Here is a 20,238-nt window from a genome sequence, read left to right as displayed (position 1 = left end):
TTACAGATGTGGACCACTATACCCAGCTTCAATGGAAAGCTAATATTTATTTGTAAATTCTGCAGAATATTGTTTGATAGTACCTAAAGAGATCATTTCCAACTTTATTTTTTTTTCTTCCTCCCTATTATCTAGGAGAACTTTGACAACTTTGCTTTCTTTGGCCCAGAAGCAGAGAAATGCATTGCTTGGTAAACTCTTAAGAGGAGAGACATCATATTTTGGGCTCTTTGATTTAATGCTTGCAGAAACCCCAGAAAGTCTCATGCTTAACAAAATGAGGAAACTGAGGCTGAAACATCAGGTCGCTTTCGCTGAGGTTACACACCTGAGACCCACATGCAGCATGGTGTCTACCTCTCCACCTCGTCTTACACTCATTCTTGAAATCTTTAAAATCTTAAATTTATTCATTCAGAGTTTTTATTTAAAGACTAGTTTTTTTTTTTTTCATATCTGCAAGGTTCTAATATGCCTTGCAGATTATACAGAGAGAGAAAAGAGGTTTTTTTTCAAAGTTTTTTTGTGTGCAGGGTTGGGGGGTACTGGGGATTGAACTCAAGCTATACCCCTAGCCCAATTTTATTTCTTATTTGGAAACGGTCTCACTAGGTTGATGAGAGTCTCACTACTTGATGATGCTGTCTTTGAACCTGCAATCCTCCTGTCTCAGCCTCCAGAATACTGGGATTACAGGCATGTGCCACCTCACTTGGCCTCAAGGTGCTTTTAAAGTCAATGCGTAGGAATTGAGATAAGCATATGCAGTCTCTGTTTTAGTAGATGATTTCATGTGCTCTGGGTGTTCTCATCTTCATGATTAACGTTCAGCCACAGAACACTGCTGTTTCTTCTTTCATGGTAAAGAGGAGCCATTGCTACTGAAAATTGAACTTTTCTTGCTAAACATCAGTATTTATGTTCTGTGAACATAAAAAGAATCCTTGTGCGGTGGCACATACTTGTAATCCCAGAACTTGGGAGGCTGAGGCAGGAAGATCACAGGTTTAAAGCCAGTCTCAGCAGCATAGTGAGGCTTTCAGTAATTTTGCAAGGCCATGTTTCAAAACAAAACATAAAACTGATCTGGGAGTGTAGCTTGGAGGTCAAATGCACTTCATTTCAGTCCCCAGCAAGCACACACGCACACACACACACACACAATAGATTCTACCACTTTCTTGTCTGCTGCATGAAAGCTAAACAGAGATATTCCCCAGGTCATCTGTCATCTGGCTCAACTTGTGAGATAGGTAGACTGAATTTCAGGGAAAGGTCCTGCCTGAGACTTGAAATTTCTAGAGAATAACTTTCTAAATGTAAATAATTAAAAATTTTTTCATAATTAACAGTGAAACTACAGATAGGGTTCTTTGGAATACTGTCAGAGAGTGAATTGTGGGTAATGTCATCTGAGGAAAATAATATCTTTAATTCTGTAATATTCTATTTTGTTTTCATTTAGGCAGTTAATAGCTCATTTGCAAGTCTTCTCTAAATTTTCAAATCCACGGGCTTTATATCTGGAATCCAAATTATATGAATTGTATCTTCAGGTAAGTGAAATAAATTCTTCTTTGTGAACTTTATCATTTTCTTTGCCACAAAGCCTTTGGGGATTCAATAATTGTTGAAGAGGGCCCATGTCTACATTTTAAGTACTAAATTATAAAAATTAATAGACATTTTCTTTTATTCTTGAACAATTTTGGATAGCACTGATATAGTTAATTTTAAAGGCATTTTGGGTGACTAAATATTGACTAGCTGTATTAAAAATGAGAATAGTAAATTGTGAATTATATTTTAGGAATTAGCTTTTAGAAGGGAATGAATATTGTAACAAAAACAATTGACTACCTTTTATTTCTAGTTATTTCAGCCTCCATAGAGAACTAGGATTTCAGGATCTAATAAATGGAGTGAAAAACAGATAGTTGGAATAATTATCTGTTGCAATGATAATATATGTTCCTGAATTCCAGGAAAGGCTGCAGAAAAAAGTGTATGTAAGAAGCAGAAAAAGTATCAGATATCATTCTGAATCAGCTAGGAATTGAAATCACCTATTTTCACTTGGAATTTTTTCAGTGAAACTTAATCAATTCGGCAGAGTTCATTCATGTTCTTTCTATAATTCAGACAAACCTTGTTTATAAATAGTGCCTAAAAGTCTGTTGTCCACAGGAAAAAATTTCTGAACTCACTGCTTACCTTAGAGCCAAGTCCTCTTTCCTTGTTTCTCATTTACAGCTGTTACCTTTACAGTAGAGATTCTCCTCAATATATAAGGAACCCAGCCCAGTTGGCTTAAATCCAGATACAGATAGTGACTTGGAGTCAAAGTTTCTTTTTTTTTTTTTTTTTTTTCTTTTTTTTGGTGGTACTGGGGGTGGAACCCAGAGGCTTTCTACCTCCAGGCTATACTCCCAGACCTTTTTTATATTTTATTTGGAAACAGGGTCTCACTAAGTTGCTGAGAGCCTCACTAAGTAGCTGAGGTTGGCTTCGAACCTGTGCGTCCTCCTGTCTCAGCCTCCCAAGCGTGGAGATTACAAGCGTGTGCCACCATGCCCGGCTTCAGAGTTTCATTTCCATTTTTTTCTTTGTATATATTCAATTCATTTTTGACTCCAGTAAAACTAAGGCTACTGTTAAGAATTAGCTTAAGCACTTGCCTACAAATTTAGATTTTAGGAAATCTGAACAAATTAACACAAGAAAATTGCTATCCCATGGTATGTGTATATGTTATTTCATTCATTTTTTCTCTAAAATATCATTCCTAGTTATTGCTACACCAAGATCAAACAGTGCAAAAAATAACCCTGGATTGCATAATGACATATAAACATCCTCATATCCTGCCATACAGGTAAGTTACTTAAAGCTAAAGAAATGCTAATTTTGGCTAATTTTTATCTTTTTACATAGTAGCCCCTCTAAAGTCCTCAATTCTGTCTCATGAGGCCTGAGAGATTCTGACAATTCTGTCTCATGAGTCTGAGAATTCTGTCTCATGAGTTTCATGAAGGGCTGAGAGATTTCCCTCTTTTCTAAGGTAATCATAATCATATTCCTAGGCAAGAAGTGGAAACTGGAAATGTATTTGTTAAGCCCAGCCTAGTAGCACAAGCCTATAATCCCAGCTACTTGGGAATCTAAGGCAGGAGAATCACGAGTTTGAGGCCAGTCTGAGCAACTTAGTGAAATTCTCAAAATAAAAAATAAGGCTCAGGTTGTCCCTCAGTGGTAGAGCTCTAGGATGTGAGGCCCTGGGTTCTTTCGGTTCCTTCCCCAGCATGGGGGAAAAAAAGTTCTCTATAGATAATAAAGTATAGAAGAGAATGTGTTGTGAACATTAATTTCTCTCTTCTTGTTAAAATAATGTTATAAAATCTTGGTGGTTACTTGAGGAATCAATCATAATTTCTAATTTCCTTAGCATAAGAGCTATTAGAGCTAAAGAAAGCTTTTGCATTGTGCCCTCTTTTTTTTTTTTTTTTGGGGGGGGGTGGTGGTGGTGGTGGTACTGGGGTTCCTGGAAACTCTTCTACCTCCGGGCTATACTCCCAGACCTATTTTATGCTCTTTCTTAAATTTGGAAACAGGGTCTCTTAAGCCAGCATGGCTGGCTTCGAACCTGCGCAATCCTCCTGTCTCCACCTCCCAAGCGCAGGGATTACAAGTGTGCGCCACCACTCCCAGTGTCAGCACTGTGCCATTTTAAGCAACAGAATTTGAGGACTAAATCTAATCACTTCCAATCCATTTTACATTTTGAAATCTGAAGATATTTTTGTGTAAATTTTTTCATTGTGGATATCAGACAAAATGAATTTAATACTTTATTTGAATTGTACTTTACTAATTTGTATGTATAATACTCTTAAGATTTTTAGAAAGTGCTATTGACTGAGTAATGATTTGTGCCTCATTCTATTTTTAAAGGGAAAACTTACAAAGGTTGCTTGATGACAAAAGCTTTAAAGAAGAGATAGTGCATTTCAACATTTCAGAAGATAATACAGTGGTGAAAACAGCCCACCGAGCAGATTTATTTCCTATTCTAATGAGGTATTTTTACTGTTTAGAAACTGATTTTTTAAAGTTAATCACAAACATAATTGTGAGTATAGAATTATTTTCAGCAACTGAAATGGAAATTTTATTTTGTATTTTCTATTTATTGCTTTTTTATAGAAGAATGGATTATGTGGAAGTCAACCCGTTTGTAATTCATTATTTTGTGCCTAACTTAAAGAAAACTTTAACCATGATATTACCTTAATATTCATGTTAAATCAAGTATTTCCCTTGGTTTCACTGTTAAGATGCAATACACTTTATTCTATTGTCTACCAGTCATGTGATATTTAACAATGTAATACCTTTCTAAGTTATAAATGGTAAAATACATAGATGAAGCTGGGCATGATGGCACACGCTTGTAATTCTCCGCTTGGGAGGCGGAGACAGGAGGATCGCGAGGCTGGCTTAAGAGACCCTGTTTCCAAATAAAAATATAAAAAATAGATGTCTGGGAGTATAACCTGGAAGTAGAAGGGTTTCCAGGAACCCCAGTACCACCAAAAAAAAAAAAAATAGATGAAATGTAAATGTGCAGAGATCATATGTGCTGAGTATAAAAACACTGAAGCTTGATCTTTCAGCTGAGCAACTCTGGAATATTAGGGATTGGAAATATTATGTGAATGAGATTTAATAGACCTTTGCTTGACATCGAGCCCTGGAACTATGTAGTTCTTTAAGCTGGGACAAGTCTTTCTGATTCATTGGAATTCAATTCCCCCTAACTCTCCAGCATATAGGCACTGGTAGAAACTTCCTTGATTAGGCCCCCTAAAGCTCAGAAAATAAAACAGAATTAATAAATAGGATGGCCACACCTGGGTGTAGCCAACATATGAGGATGTTTATATGTCATTATGCATTCCAAGGTTATTTTTGCACTGTTTGATCTTGGTGTAGCAAGATCAAATTAAAAAGCTTCTACACAGCAAAGAAAACCATCAAGAGTCTGAAGAGCATCTAGTAATAAATTTTTATTATTATTATTTTTGTGGGGGGGGTCTCAGGATGGAACCCAGGGGCATTTCTTTATTTGAAACAGGGTCTCACTAAGTTGCAGAGGGCCTCACTAAGTAGCTGAGTCTGTCTGCGAACCGTGATCCTCCTGTCTCAGGCTCCCGAATGCTGGGATTACAAGTGTATGCCACCACACCGGCTTAGTAATAGATTCTTGATGGGAAAATTGAGGACCGTTTTTAAGGTTTTCTGTACATAATACCAGGTTGCTGTCTAGAACAGTTTTATTTTTCCCATGTGAACCCTTGATGATTTCCTTAGAATAGATTTCCTTAAAATTTGTTCCTCTGGAATGGAGAAGTGTGGACATTTTACAATTTCAGATGCAAATCATTCGGTGACTTTAAAAAATTTGAGCCACTGTTTATTTCTTCTAGTAATAGAATACCTGTTTTCTCGTATCCTCCCAATACTGGATATTATTTGTTGTGATGATTAGTTTGCTTTAATTCTTCCTAAGTTGTTGATGAAGAATGGTATTATGTCATTTAACTTCACATTTTTTTAGATAACTACATTTTCAGAGGTCCCCCTTCCTTGACCTCATTACCTAAAATTACACCTTCCCCTATTTACTTGCTAGGCCCTTACCTCACTGGAGTTTTCTTAAATACTTATCCAACAGTCTCTTTTATATTTGTCTCCTTCTGAAAGTTAAAATCTATGACTCATTCTTAACAAAGATTGGATCAATTTGTTGTTGTTGTTCTCTTACGGTATAAAACTACTTTTTCTGTTTATTAACCTGCCCACTGCCTATATAACCTTAAAGAATTAACAGGTAGCCGGGCATAGTGGAGCATGCTTATAATCTCAGTACATGGCAGGCTGAGACAGGAGAATTGTAAATTCGAAGCAGCCTCTGCAACTTAATGAGACCCTGTTTCAGAATAAGAAATAAAATCAGATTGGGCGCATAACTTGGAGGTGGAATGCCTCTGGGTTCCATCCCCACTGCCAAAAAAAAAAATTGTCTGGTGTTAGTGACAGTAGTAATCTTTGTCTTCGTATTGGGCAATAGTAATGCTTATTAACAGTAAGTACTTGTTAACAGTGATGCTTCTTGAACAGCAGTTCTTAAAATCTGTCCATCTCGGTGGAGAGGTCCCTGGGACACCCTCAGAAGGTCCATGGGTCCGTGAGGGCTGAAGTGTGTTGACATTTGTACTGGCAAGGCAGAAGTAAAGCGCTTAGTGCATTAGCATGAATCAGGACAGTGGTACTAAGCTACACTAGTCATTCTCTATTTCAATTAGGTAATTGAAGTTTATAAAAAAGAATAAGCTACTTTTACTCAGTGTCCTCAGTGAATCTTTACCCTTGAGAACATGCCTTTTTACTGTTCTGCATGGCGAAGTGGGAAGTGTGCGTGAGATTGTTCTGCTGCACACTAGTTAGGTCAAGCAATGGCCAGCGTGTGGGTGAGTTGCGAGCTGAACTAGTCACTTCTTCCACAGTACACCATTTTTTATTTAAAAGGCTGGCTAATGGACTGGTTCTTTTTGCACTTGGGTACTTACAAGAAATTTTTTTGAGCACGAATGCAGTGACTGACCCTGTCCCTTCAAGGAAAACAACCCACAGTGTGTGTTTCTGATTACTAAATTTTAGCATTCAAGTGAAAATGAGGATTTGGGGAAATGTTTATTTACTCCTTCGAATTTGACATCTTCCTAATTAACTTGAAACTTTTCTGATCAGATGGATAATGATATTAACAAAAATTACTAAACATACTTCTTTTGGTTTACAATGAAATTTTCTAGCATTTGGTATTCCAAGGTAATTCAGCAAACCAGTGTTTGTAAGTAACAGAATCACTGTGCTAGTAAAAGATCTGTTCAAAGTGCAAGATAGACTTTAATGTAACAAAGTTCAAAAGTTTGTTGATAGAGTTTCAGATTATGTATGGCAGCTACCCTTTAATACAGCTGCGGCTTACTGAGACTAGGTGTATTAGCAAAATGGAATAGCCACAGTTATCTGAAAGTGATTTCTCCCTTCTCCAAAAAGATATGTGTAGGACTAGATTTTCTACTCTAGTAGATTACAGTCAATTGAAAAAAGAAAGTAGAAATGAGAATCTATGTTCAGTTAAGCCAGACAGAAAATAAATAATGCAAGTAGTCTCACTAATTTGGGGACAGAGTGTATTAGAAAGTATTAAAATGCTATTTCTGCTAATATGTTGTAAGTTTATTATTATTTTCAAATGAATTCATGAATATTTTTAAATTTCCTGTCTTAATTGAATACATTAACTATCAGTAGATAAAATTTACATACACAAAAGTTCTTTGAAAGAACCTCAGTAATTTTTAATAGAGTAAAAGGGTTCTAAGCCAGATATAGTGGCGCATGCTTGTAATCCCAGTGCTTGGGAGGCTGAGACAGGAGGATTGCAGGTTCGAGGACAGCCTTAGCAACTTAATGAAAACTTCTATAACTTAGTGAAACCCAATTTTCAAAACAAAAAAGGGAGGGGGCTGGGATATAATTCAGAGAGCCCCTGGCTTCAATCAAGCTGACATTTTTCTAGCTCTCTTTTTTTGCTTATAGTTGTATTCTCATATTTTACTTCCTCTAATCACTATATTCTTGTTTTCATTTTCCCCTGATTAGACTTTCCTTGGCTTGTCTATTTTATGCTGCTTTTCTGACACAAAGAAATACTTTCCAGCCTTTTGTCCTGTTTTTTTTTTCTTTCTGCTTTCTTTTAACCTCGTTTTGTTGCTTTTCTAAATATTAGTGTTAAATATCTAACTTGTTTTAATTTTTCTTGTTTTATTTAAGATAGCCATTTAAATCTGTTGAGTTGCTCTTATTGCCTTTTGGGAAAACAGCTGCTTTTATGTTTTAGAATCAATGTGTAAACAAAGGATGTTCTTTTTACTTTTCAGAATTTTGTATGGTCGAATGAAGAATAAGACTGGAAGCAAAACTCAGGGGAAATCGGCCTCAGGCACCCGCATGGCTATTGTTCTGCGCTTTCTTGCCGGTACCCAGCCCGAGGAGATCGAGATATTCTTAGACCTGCTGTCTGAACCTGTGAAGCACTTCAAGAATGGTAGTTACCAACTGCCTCCCTCGCTGAAAATGAGGCTTATATGTCTCTGCAGGAGACGTCTCATGTTTCAGGACAGGTTTTTCATGCTCTCCTGGACATTATAAAGTACTTCTCATGACGTTGCTTCTCCCAGCCCAGTGACAGACGTTGTCTGGAGTGCTTCATTTTACACTACATGATCTCATGATTGAGCTGAGAATTACTAGCATCCTTCTTTTACTAAGCCCTAGGTTATACAACATGCAGCTTTTTTGTTGTGTATTTAGACCATTTGAAAAGTGGTGATTACTTGTATATTGAAAAAGGGTTTTCTTCTAAGAAACTGAAACTATACTGCAAAATTAATCTTAATTATCTTGATATTTACTTAATGAAGAATTCACCTATTGAATACTAATTTGTTGAATACCTCCTATGCCCAGATACTCCTAAATTGAAAAAAAAAAAAATTTACAGTTTCTGCCCTCAACCTCCAGGTCAAGCAAAATTGGATATAATAGTGTATAGAGTGAGATATTATCTTCTGTGATATGTTCTTTCATGTATAATGTTAGTAATTACAACTCATAATAATAACATTTACTTAGTGCTTACATTATACTAGACAGTACAATAGGCCCTTTGGCAAACAGGTTAGTTTATCCTTAGGGGAAAAAAACCACATGAGCTATCGTTATTTAATTGTCTCCTTTTTAAAACAAGGAAAATGAAACTTACAAAAGTACTGGAAAGTAGTAGAATTAGGATTTGAACCAAGACCTTTCTGACTATAAAAACCTTTGCTCCAGCCACCCAACTGCTTTGTATTAACCAAACATGGATTTTTTTTTTTTTAATGGTAGTATGTTACATTGGTTTTGCATTTTTTCTATTGTAATAAGCCCAGCTGTTACATAGGTTTCAATTAATTTTTCCCAGTGAGAAGACTGGCTCTAATAATCATTCAAAAGTTTTGTTCAATACATAGCCCCTGTAAGCCAGGTGTGGTGGTGCATGCTTGTAATCCCAGCATTTGGGAGGCTGAGACAGGAAGATTGCAGTTCGAGGACAGCCTCAGCTACTTAGCAAGGCCTGTTGGAGCTCAATGAGACCCTGTTTCAAAATAAAAGAATAAAAAATAAAGCTGGGGGAGTAGTTCGGAGGTAGAATGCCCCTGGGTTCCGTCCACAGTACAAAAAAAAAAAAAAAAAAAAAAAAATATATATATATATATATATATATATATATATATATATATCCATCCTATAATAGGAGGGGAAGGTAGATATAAATGATGCTGTCATATGTGGACTGATTAGATATATGAGTCAGTAAATAAGCCCATGATTTTTTTTTTTTTTTTTGCGGGTCTGGAAGTGGAACCCAGGGGCATTTGACGTCCGAGCTACACCCCCTGCCCTATTTTTTTTTTCTTTTTATTTATTTATTTATTTATTTATTTTTTTTTTTTTTTTTTTGCGGGTCTGGGGATGGAACCCAGGGGCATTCAACCTCCGAGCTACACCCCCTGCCCAATTTTTATTCTTTATTTTGAAACCGGGTCTCACTGAGTTGCAGAGGGCCTCACTAAGTAGCTGAGGCTGTCCGCAAACCGCGATCCTAAGGTCTCAGCCTCCCAAATGCTGGGATTACAAGCGTGCGCCACCACGCTTGGCCCTATTCTTTTTATTTTGAAACCGGGTCTCACTAAGTTGTGAAGGGCCTTACTAAGTAGCTGAGGTTGTCCGGAACTGCGATCCTCCAGTCTCAGCCTCCCGAATGCTGGGATTATAAGCGTGCGCCACCACGCCTGGCTTTTTTTTTTTTTTTTTTTTTTTGGTGGTGGTACTGGGTTCCTGGAAACCCTTCTACCTCCGTGCTATACTCCCAGACCTATTTTTATATTTTTATTTAGAAATTAAGCCCATGGTTTAATCTCAGATTGTTTAAAGTTAAGCAAAGACTCTTCAGTAAATTCTGAAATCATTATTTTGTCAGCTGTTTATAAGGGACCATTGTTTTATTTATTCACCAGGGACTAGAAGAGAAATGTAAAATTTTATTCTTCTTCTTCTAGGAGTTTTTAATCCAGGAAGGCAGTTTCTGTGAATCCATGGAACTAGGATAGCTCAGTAAAAGCTGAGAGTTTTGATAATAGTATAAAAAAAATTGGATGAAAATTCAGTTTAGAGACTCAGTTCAGTGACAAATCGTTTATCCTCCTTTATTCCTCATTTTTCTTACCTAAAGTGGGAATAGTGAAACCTAACTGAGCCAGCTCATTCAATATTTTGGAAAACGTCAAAATTGCCATCTATAAGTTATAACAGAAGAAAACACTGCATCAGTGAGGGAAATTGAAAGGAAGCCATAATCATAAGCAGTGATGAACTCATTTCAGTGTCCAGTCATCTCTTCCTCTGTTTCACTAGGGGAGTGCCATTCTGCAGTCCTTCAAGCAGTGGAGGATTTGGATTTGTCTAAAGTTCTCCCTCTGGGTCGTCAGCACGGTATTTTAAATAGCCTTGGAATAGTATTAAAGAATATTAGCCATCTGATCAGTGCGTACTTGCCAAAGATTTTGCAGATACTGCTTTGTATGACAGCAACTGTGTCACACATCCTTGAGCAACGAGAAAAGGTGAGAGAGTCACTGTAGACGCTCTCTTTTAAGCTAAGGTTATCTGTTTTACTTGGGAATTGGGTTGAGGCTCGAATTAGTTCCACTAAGCTAAATCTCCCTCTTTGAATGTGTTTCTTTAAAACAATATTCCATATGATAGGAATCTTCATTCTTACAAAATTTTTTTTGGTGGTACTGGGGATGGAACCCAGGGGCTTTCTACCTCTGGGCTATACCCTCAGACCTATTTTATATTTTATTTGGAAACAGGATCTCACTAGGTTGCTGAAATCCTCACTCAGTAGCTGAGGATGGCTTCGAACCTGTGCTATCCTCCTGTCTCAGCCTCCCAAATACTGGGATTACAAGCATGCACCACCACACCCTGCTCAAAAAGTATATTTATGTTCTGCTGACACAGGTTTGTTGATGTGAGTATACTCTTTGGAGTCTAGAGAAATAATTCATAGATAACTTCTTGAGGGATTTAAGGTTTCTTGGAGAAGAACAGGACTTGAAGTAAAGATCCAGACTCAGAATTTGTCTCTGTGTGTGTGTGTGTGTGTGTGTGTGTGTGTGTGTGTGTGTGTGTGTCTGTGTTGGGGTTTTTTTTTGTTTTTTTTTGTTTTGTTTTTTTGGTGGTACTGGGGTTCCTGGAAACCCTTCTACCTCCGGGCTACACTCCCAGACCTATTTTTTATATTTTTTTATTTGGAAATAGGGTCTCTTAAGCCAGCGAGGCTGGCTTCGAACCTGCGCGATCCTCCTGTCTCCGCCTCCCAAGACGGGGATTACAAGCGTGCTCCACCAGGCCGGGCTTAGAATTTGTCACTTGACTCTCATTTAATGACGAATAAGCACAAGCTTATTTGGCTAAAACTCATTTTATTTATGGATGTGCTTGGTGAACTGCCTCTCAAATATGGTCATGCTAAATAAAAATTGACAGCCAAAATTGTAGGCTCCATTTGGGGGCTCTGCATGGATATAAATCTGCTTTAGTTGTGAAATAAATGACCAGTGCAGAATCCCTGAGGTGGAAAATCATGGCATGTTGTAAGGAGAGTCCGGGTGGAGATGGCTAGCGCATGAGGAACAGGAAGCGTTGGGTAAGATGAGACTCGAGGGGTTTAAGGTGGGCTAGGTAAGGCTCTAGGCTATGGCAGGGGGCGCATTTACAGCTGAGTGTAAAAATACGCTTAGACTTCTTAATGGGAAATTACCAAGAGACTCAAAGCACGGGAGTGATAAAAACTCTTCATTGTTGTTAAAATACTACTTTGACTTCTTTATGGAAAAGAAGCTATGAAAAGCCAAGAGTGGAAACTGGAAAGAAATCTTGGGAAAGTCTTGTTCTGTGTTATTTGAGAGTTTAAGGTGTATAGGAAGAATTATATGAGACTTAGTTTATGGCTTGTAGCAAATGAAAATGACTATATGTGGATATCTTAAATCATGAAAAGAGAGAGGTTTCATGAAGCTTGCCGTGCATATTCTGAATGTATTTTTTTGTTTGTTTGTTTGTACTGGGGATTGAACCAAGGGGCATTCTACCTCCAACTACACACCCCCAGTTCTTTTTATTTTCAATTTTGAAACAGGATCTCTCTAAGTTACAGAGGCTGGCCTCGAACCTGTGATCCTCCTGTGTCACCCTCCCAAGTACTAGGATTACAAACGTACACCACCATGCCTGGCAGTTCTTTGAATTTTTGGTTAACTTAGAAGTTACCCAGTAATGCAGCTTACTCTCAGGGTCAGCAACTCAAAGGATCATTTCTGCAATTTTACAGTCCATTAGTTGGTGAGGTGTTAAGCTTGTCCACAGATTGTTGAGCTTGCTCTCAGATACAGGCTTTCTGCTTTTTTATTTTTTACAAGTCTAAGGAATTCCTTAGACTGGCATAGTGAATTATTGCACAGTAATTTTGCTTAAGTTAAAGTTCTACGTTTATGTGTTTCATTCAGTTACACATTTACTTCTTTATTTATTTGATACCTTTCAGGGTTTTGACTGGCTTTAAAATATGTAACAGGAAAGTTGTTATTGGTTTTGTACATTTAAGTAGTGAAATAACTTGGAAATATATATACTCAGTCACGTTGGCTGTTCTAGGAATTGAAGGCTACAATTGCTTATTTACAGGGTTTTTCTTCGGTTTTTTCATCAGTTATAAAGCAAACTGGGAATCCAGGCCTGTAGTTAAAGAAGTTAGTAGAACATAGAGATTCTACCCATGGGGAGGGGGCTGATGAGATGGAAAGGGCTGAAGGTGTCTTATTTGCAGTCATGTTTGATAATGCAGGTTTGTTATTTGTTCCAGATGATCACAATGCGCTGTTTTTTTAGGTATCAGTGATAGTTTTGTTTTTTTTTTTTTTTTTTTTTGTTTTTTTTTTTTTTTTTTTTTTTTGGTGGTACTGGGGTTCCTGGAAGCCCTTCTACCTCCGGGCTACGCTCCCAGACCTATTTTATATTTTTGAAACAGGGTCTCTTATGCCAGCGCGGCTGGCTTCGAACCTGCGCGATCCTCCTGTCTCCGCCTCCCAAGCGCGGGGATTACAAGCGTGCGCCACCACGCCCGGCTCAGTGATAGTTTCTGTCTTTCACCAACACATGACTCATTTAGCTGATACTGAAAAAACAGCCAAGTGGAATTGGAGCAGGTCAGAGTGGCTTATAAACATGTCACCTTCTTGGGTTTGCCTCTCCTTTCTTCTGCCTTTGCAACTTGTATAATGAGATTAGCTAAAAATAAATGGAGTATCAGATAGCAAGATGCCTCAGGTTGCTTGGCAAATTAGTTAAGGATATTCTTGTTAGTATTCACTTCAACTTAAAATGTCCTGTTTTGGATTCAAATACCTCTTGAAAGCTGGGCATAGTGGTACATGCTTGTAATCCCAGTATTTGAGAGGCTGAGACAGGAGGATTGCAGTTCACGGATAGCCTCAGCTGCTTAGTGAGGCCCTTTGCAACTCAGTGAGACCCTGTTTCAAAATACAGAACAAAAAGTAGATCTGGGGGCATAGCTCAGAGGTAGAATGCTCCTGGGGAGTTCCATCCCTAGGACGGGGGGGGGGGAAAAACAACCCTCTTGATTAGAGTATCAGATTTTTATAATAGGTAAGAACATTCTGTGGGAGAAATCTCTGAGGCCTTTTTCTCCTCGGCCCGGCCCGAGTGTCTTCATTCCATAATATCCCAGGTGGAAATTCTGCCTCTTCCATAGTTTACCCTTTCCAAATTTATAGAATTCCTCATTTATTGCTTATCTTTGGAGTTTTCACTCTAATAAATTTGCATCCAGTAAAATTTTAATTTGAAGTCAGGATCACTGTAATGTCATTGATAGAGACTCACTAAATTATTCTACTTTGAGGCTGAAGACATTGGCTGCATATTTGTAATTTTGTATTTCATAAAGAAGGAGATGCCAGTAGAAGTAGCACTATGTTACAGAACAGAGCTTGTCATTGGTTCACACACCGATCTTCCCGCGCCTTGATTCATTCTCCTCCTTCTCTGCACAAAGTAGACCTTATAGAGATACCACAGATTCTGTAACTTTTTCTTAGACTAATATTAACAAGAATAGTCAAAAATTCCTAGGTTTAAAATGGGTAAAATAATAGTACAAGTGTAAAAACAAAAAGAAAAATTACTTTGATTTGAAATGAAAGTTTAAATTTTTTCTCATCTAAGGTATAGTGATGGCAAAAGTAAAAGTTGTTTTATTTAGACTGTTCTGTTCATGAGAAGGTATTCCAGATGTGACTGTTTTATCTTAAGAACTGCTCTAATGTGAGAGATGGGATGGTGCATGCCTAGAATCCCAGCCCTTGGGAGGCAAAATAGGAGGCTCATGGGTTCTAAGCACTGCACAGTAACTTAACGAGACCCTGTTTCAAAATAAAACATTTTCAAAAGGGCAGAGGGTGTAACTAAGGTAGAACACCCCTGGGTTCAACTGCAGGTCCATAGAGACACACAAAACCACTCCCAGTGCAGCTCTACTGGGCAGTCATACTAGAATACACCTTGCCCTTTGATTTTTTTTTTCTCTGCTTTTCTTTCTTGTTTAATAAGAAAAGTGATGTGACTTGATTATTAATGTTCCCATGTGAATCGAAGTCAATAGAGTTAATAATAGGGTTTCCAGTTTGATTTGACATCTGAACAAGATCACCTTTTTGAGGAGTCGGGAATAAAATGTGTGTGTGTGTGTATGCACAAGCACATATTCTTTAAGATCGTTGTTTTGCAGATCCAACTGAGGTTTGTTAACCCACTGAAAAATTTAAGGCGTCTTGGGATCAAGATGGTAACTGATATCTTTTTGGATTGGGAATCCTATCAGTTCAGATCAGAAGAAATTGATGCTGTGTTTCATGGTGCAGTTTGGCCCCAGGTAAACCTTGATTTCTATATCCTACTAAGATATCATTAGCTTCTTCCTCTACTGTTAATTTACCAGCAGTCTACTACCCAGATATGAATGCTTGTCCTAGTCTATTAGCTCAAGCTCTTGATCATTTCTGGAAGTTTTTAGAACACTTTTTGCTTTCATTACCAGACCTATAGCTCAAGAATTGGTTTCTTCAATGTCATGGCATTTATTCTTAAGGCTAATTTAAATATGATTGTGTTTTAAATGTGACAAAACTTCTAGCACCCATCTAACAAGCATTGAGGAAGTATATTCTGATGTTTTTGGTATACATCTTGTTTGATTTCTCTGGCTGTAACCACTTGACGATGAAAGCTGGTGTAGTTATAGCTAAGATTACAGGAGAGACAAGAAAGATTTCTAGCTGTATGAATGTTCAGTCATTTCTGACCACTTGAAACCTGAAACACCTGATTCCTCCCAAGTTTCTAGAATTCTCATGCATCATTTTTGCCATTTTCTCTGTGTCGATACTATCTTGCATCACACTGTTTTCTCCTCGCTCTGTTCTTTGCATGCTGATCTCTGGCTCTTGGCTCTTCCATCCTCTGCTATGATTTTTGTGATTACTCTGCTTGTTGGTTTGGGTTGTTCTATAAATCTATGTGTGATTTATCTGTATTTTAATTTTGTCTCCTAGATCTGCAGGCTTGGATCTGAGAGTCAGTATTCGCCTACTCCTCTGCTAAAACTAATTAGTATCTGGAGCAGAAATGCAAGGTATAACCTTCTCCTCCCTTTGATAAGGGGCAATGTATTCAGCTCATCTATTTAAAATTAATCTAGGGAACTGATAACATAATGTATGGTGTTTCTATATAGTGAGTTACTTTAAGTGCAGTTAAAGAGGATAAGACATCCGAGTAAAAGCACAGGAAGATTTCATAATACATAGTTTTTTAAAAAAAAAAAAGTTGCTAAAATATATAGTGTAATCTGGACCAGTGCTTTTAGATTTGTAAATATTTATGTATAGATGTGAAATAAAAGAAATATGTAGACTGATACATGAAAAACCATAAGAAAATAACACAAATTATACATATTCATGGGGGTCTGTGTGATATTTCAATGCCTATATACATTATATAATTAGGATAAGCAGTCTTTCTCCTCAAATTTTTTTTTTTTTTTTTTTTTTTTTTTTTGAGGGGGCAGGTAGTACTGAGAATTTGACTCAGGGGCTCTCTACCTCTGATCCACCATGTTTTATTTTGAAACAGGGACTCACAAAGTTGATGAGAGTCTCACAATACTTGCTGAGGCTGTCTTCAAACCTGAGATTCTCCTGCCTCAGCCTCCCAAGTACTGGGATTACAGGCATGCACCATCATGCCTGGCTTATATTTTCTTTATTATGAAAACATTCAATATCCTTTCTTCTAGCTTTTATGAAATACACATTTGCCTTAGTATTAAAACTTATTTCTCTTATCTAACCTGTTGTCCAGCTTTTCCCCATCTTCCCCTCCACCCTATTCCCCTCAGCCTATGAAACCACCTTTCTACACCAACTTTTATAAGATCAACTTTTTTAGAGTCCTCATGAGTAAGATCAGCTGAGAAACTTAATGAGGTGGTTACTTAGTATGTGGAGGTTTGAATGAACCAGAGCAGGGAAAGAAGACTTTTTGCAATACATCCTTTGGAACATCTAAATAATTTATAATAAAAGTGGAAAAACAAGTAAAATAATACCTTATAATTTATATAGGTTAAGCTTATAGAGTATATATTAAATTAAAAAATTTAGTTTTACAGTTTAATTAAAACTGTAAAGTTGGAATTGATAAGGATGTTCTTCTAATGTGTAATAATTATTTCAGTAGTCTGATCTGGAAAAGGAGGAACAGAAAGTTAAACACACCAGATAGGTTGATCATCACATAAATATTACCAATTTCTGCACACTTGCTTAAAAATAAAAGCTGAGTTTTAATTGTCATTCTATTATGTCTTTTTCCACGTTCCTACTTAAAATCAGAAAGATGTCACAAACTTTCTAGAGAACAATTATCTTAGACCATTGTTTCCTATTCTTTGTAAAAGCCCATCTAAATATAAATATACATGTAGTTCTCATAGATGAGAAAAACCGTATATTGATTCAGTGATGCAAATTGAAATCCTGATATTGTGTGTGTGTGTGTGTGTGTGTGTGTGTGTGTGTGTGTGTGTGTGTGTGTGTTTACTAGAGATGGAACTGAGGGGCATTCTACCTCCAAGCTATATCTCCAGCCCTACTTTTTATCCTTTATTTTGAAATAGGGTCTCCCTAAATTGTGAAGGCAGGCCATAAGCCTGCAGTCCTCCTATCTCAGCCTCTCAAGTACTGGGATTACAAGCATGTGCTTCTGATATTAGTTTTTAAAACCAATTATTCCAAGCTGGGCGTGGTGGCGCACACTTGTAATCCCCGCGCTTGGGAGACGGAGACAGGAGGATCGTGCAGGTTTGTAGTCAACCTCGCTGGTTTAAGAGACCCTGTTTCCAAATAAATAAAAAATATAAAATAAAATTGGTCTGGGAGTGTAGCCCGGAGGTAGAAGGGCTTCCAGGAACCCCAATACCACCAAAAAAAACAAAACTAATTATACCATATAACCAACTTTTGACTTTTTTCTTTTCCCATTATATTATGAACATTTTCCCCATGTTTTAACTGCCTTCGGAAATAAACCCAAAACTTTGTCGTTGTCTTTCTCAAGAAAACCTGCTTATTTTGCTACTAGGAAGGGCTCTTCTCACTTATTTCTGTTTAATAAAAATAAATTCTGATTTTTGAGTTTTAGTAGATTTTACCAGTTGTGGTAGTGCATGCTTATAATCCCTGTACTTGAGAGTTTAAGATAGGAGGATTGCAGGTTTGAGGCCAGCCTCAGCCACTTATGAGGCCCTCTACAACTTAGTGAGACCCTGTTTCAAAATAAAGAATAAAAAATTGGGGGAGAGGTAGACTCAGATATAGACTGCCCCTGGATTCACTCCCCATTGCTACTCCATATATTTATGTAATAAAGCAAAACAAAATAGGAGTTTCCATTTGTAAAAGTTTATAGCAATTTACTTTGTATAAATGCAGGTACAACTGAACAGCAGCCAATATCTTTAAGCTTACACAAGGATAAATTTTCTCAAAAACTAGTTGAACTCAAGAAAACAAAAACTTGCTTACAGTAAGGGTGATCATACAATTTATTATCCACACTCAAACATTCCAGACAGTGAAGAGAGATGCTATAAAAAATGAAGCCAGTCGCCAGGCACGGTGGCACATGCTTGTAATCCCAGTACTAGAAAAGCTGAGACAAGAGCATGGAAGGTTTGCGGCCAGCCTCAGCTACTTAGTGAGGCCTGTGCAACTTAGGCCCTCCACGACCTAATGAGACCCTGTTTCAAAATAAAGAATAAAAAATAGGCCTAAGGGTGTAGCTCAGAGGTAGAATACTCCTGGGTTCAAGCCCCAGTACAAAAAAAAATTGAAGCCAAAACAGTCAACATGGGCCAAAACTGTCCTGGCCTCACCGTGCACTGGTTCTCATCACCAGGACCCCAGCCATTCTCTTCTCTTCCCAGGAGCTGTCTCCTTTCCTTTACAGCCTGTCATCACATGGTGCCTCAGTTGTGCTCTCTGTCTTCAGAATTGCCTCCCAAAGCTGCTTGGGGTGTGGTCTGGAATCCAGTTTTCACTTATTGTGTCCTCCACAGGTGGTTGCTTTTTTTTTTTTTTTTTTTTTTTGCAGTACTGGGAATTGAACCCAAGGGCATTCTACCTGCGAGCTACACCCCCAGCCCTGTGTTTTATTCTTTTATTTTGAAATAGAGTCTCACTAAGTTTCAGAGACTTCACTAAGTAACTGAGGCTAATTGCAGACCTGCAGTCTTCCTGTGTCAGCCTCCCAAGTACTGGAATTACAAGCATGCGCCATCACACCCGGCTTGGGTTGCTCCTCCTAATCCATGTCTAGTGTTCATTGCATGTTGAGTGAGTGAGTGAGTGAGGGGAATTTGATCATGTTTCAGATCTTACCTCTACCACTTAGTGGCTTTGGATGAGGCTTCATTTCTTTGTCTGTAACATGAAGATAATATTACCTAATAGTGATGTTATATGGATTAAATGAAAAATATTAATGAAGTGCCTAAATAATACAGTGCTTATAAGGGGCTAAAAGGATGATTAACCCTCAAGTTTCAAATTTTAAAGTAATTCCTTTTTTAAGTATTCTTTTTAATGTTTATACATATGCATTTGTTAAACTAAATGTGAAAATTCATGTGAAATATGTTTTTGAAACATTGGGAAACAGGATGATTCTTACTATTTTTTTCCCCTTGTAGATATTTTCCTTTTCTGGCTAAACAGAAACCTGGGCACCCAGAATGTGATGTCTTAACTAACGTCTTTGCAATCCTCTCAGCAAAGAATCTCTCTGATGCCACAGCCAGTATTGTGATGGATATAGTCGATGACCTTCTTAACCTTCCAGATTTTGAGCCAACAGAAACCGTGTCAAGTTTGGCGGTAACTGGATGCACATACACTGATATAGCAGAAAATACAGAAGGTGTGTGTTCTGTAAAAAAAAAAGAAAAAGCTTGATTCTTAGACTTCAGAAGTTGTGACTATTACCTCAGAATTAATTTTTTGATAGATATCTATATTCATTGGTCTCTTTCCCCTGAAAACTAGTGCTCATATTTATAAAATGATTTTTTTTCACATGTAGGAGTACAGAATATTTACACTTTACCCAAAGTCTCAGCTATCCTCCAGGAAATTATCAAATGATTTTCAATATTAAATCTCTAATTTTTTTCTATCATATTATCCCAGTAGTACCATTACTTTACCAAAAATGGTTTAAATTAAGTCTCCATGGTCTCTCATAAATTATTAACTTAGGTAGTGATATAACTCTTTTAAGTAAGAAGTTATTTAATGTTTAGAGTTCAGTTTTAATGTTCATTAGTGGTTGAGTGTTTTCCTTAGCTGTCATTAAGAAGAT

At 37.4% G+C, this 20,238-nt stretch overlaps 1 protein-coding gene across 1 annotated transcript in view; it reads left to right on the top strand.

The window, feature by feature from the left end:
* The window catches only part of UTP20 (UTP20 small subunit processome component), a gene marked incomplete at both ends in the record, with an annotated part of 110,824 nt that overhangs the window by 42,452 nt on the left and 48,134 nt on the right, over nucleotides 1-20,238 (top strand). Inside the window, 8 exons of the mRNA XM_080705144.1 lie at nucleotides 1,466-1,556; nucleotides 2,790-2,875; nucleotides 3,952-4,077; nucleotides 8,010-8,176; nucleotides 10,588-10,796; nucleotides 15,047-15,190; nucleotides 15,870-15,949; nucleotides 19,571-19,797. Coding sequence (XP_080561270.1) covers nucleotides 1,466-1,556; nucleotides 2,790-2,875; nucleotides 3,952-4,077; nucleotides 8,010-8,176; nucleotides 10,588-10,796; nucleotides 15,047-15,190; nucleotides 15,870-15,949; nucleotides 19,571-19,797 — 1,130 coding nt within the window. The remainder of the gene's footprint in view (nucleotides 1-1,465; nucleotides 1,557-2,789; nucleotides 2,876-3,951; nucleotides 4,078-8,009; nucleotides 8,177-10,587; nucleotides 10,797-15,046; nucleotides 15,191-15,869; nucleotides 15,950-19,570; nucleotides 19,798-20,238) is intronic.

The sequence above is a fragment of the Muscardinus avellanarius genome (genome assembly GCF_963383645.1).
Source record: "Muscardinus avellanarius genome assembly, chromosome: 11".
NCBI classification, from domain to species: Eukaryota; Metazoa; Chordata; class Mammalia; order Rodentia; family Gliridae; genus Muscardinus; species Muscardinus avellanarius.
Note: the sequence above shows the minus strand (reverse complement) of the source record. Positions and strands in the feature narration are given on the sequence as shown.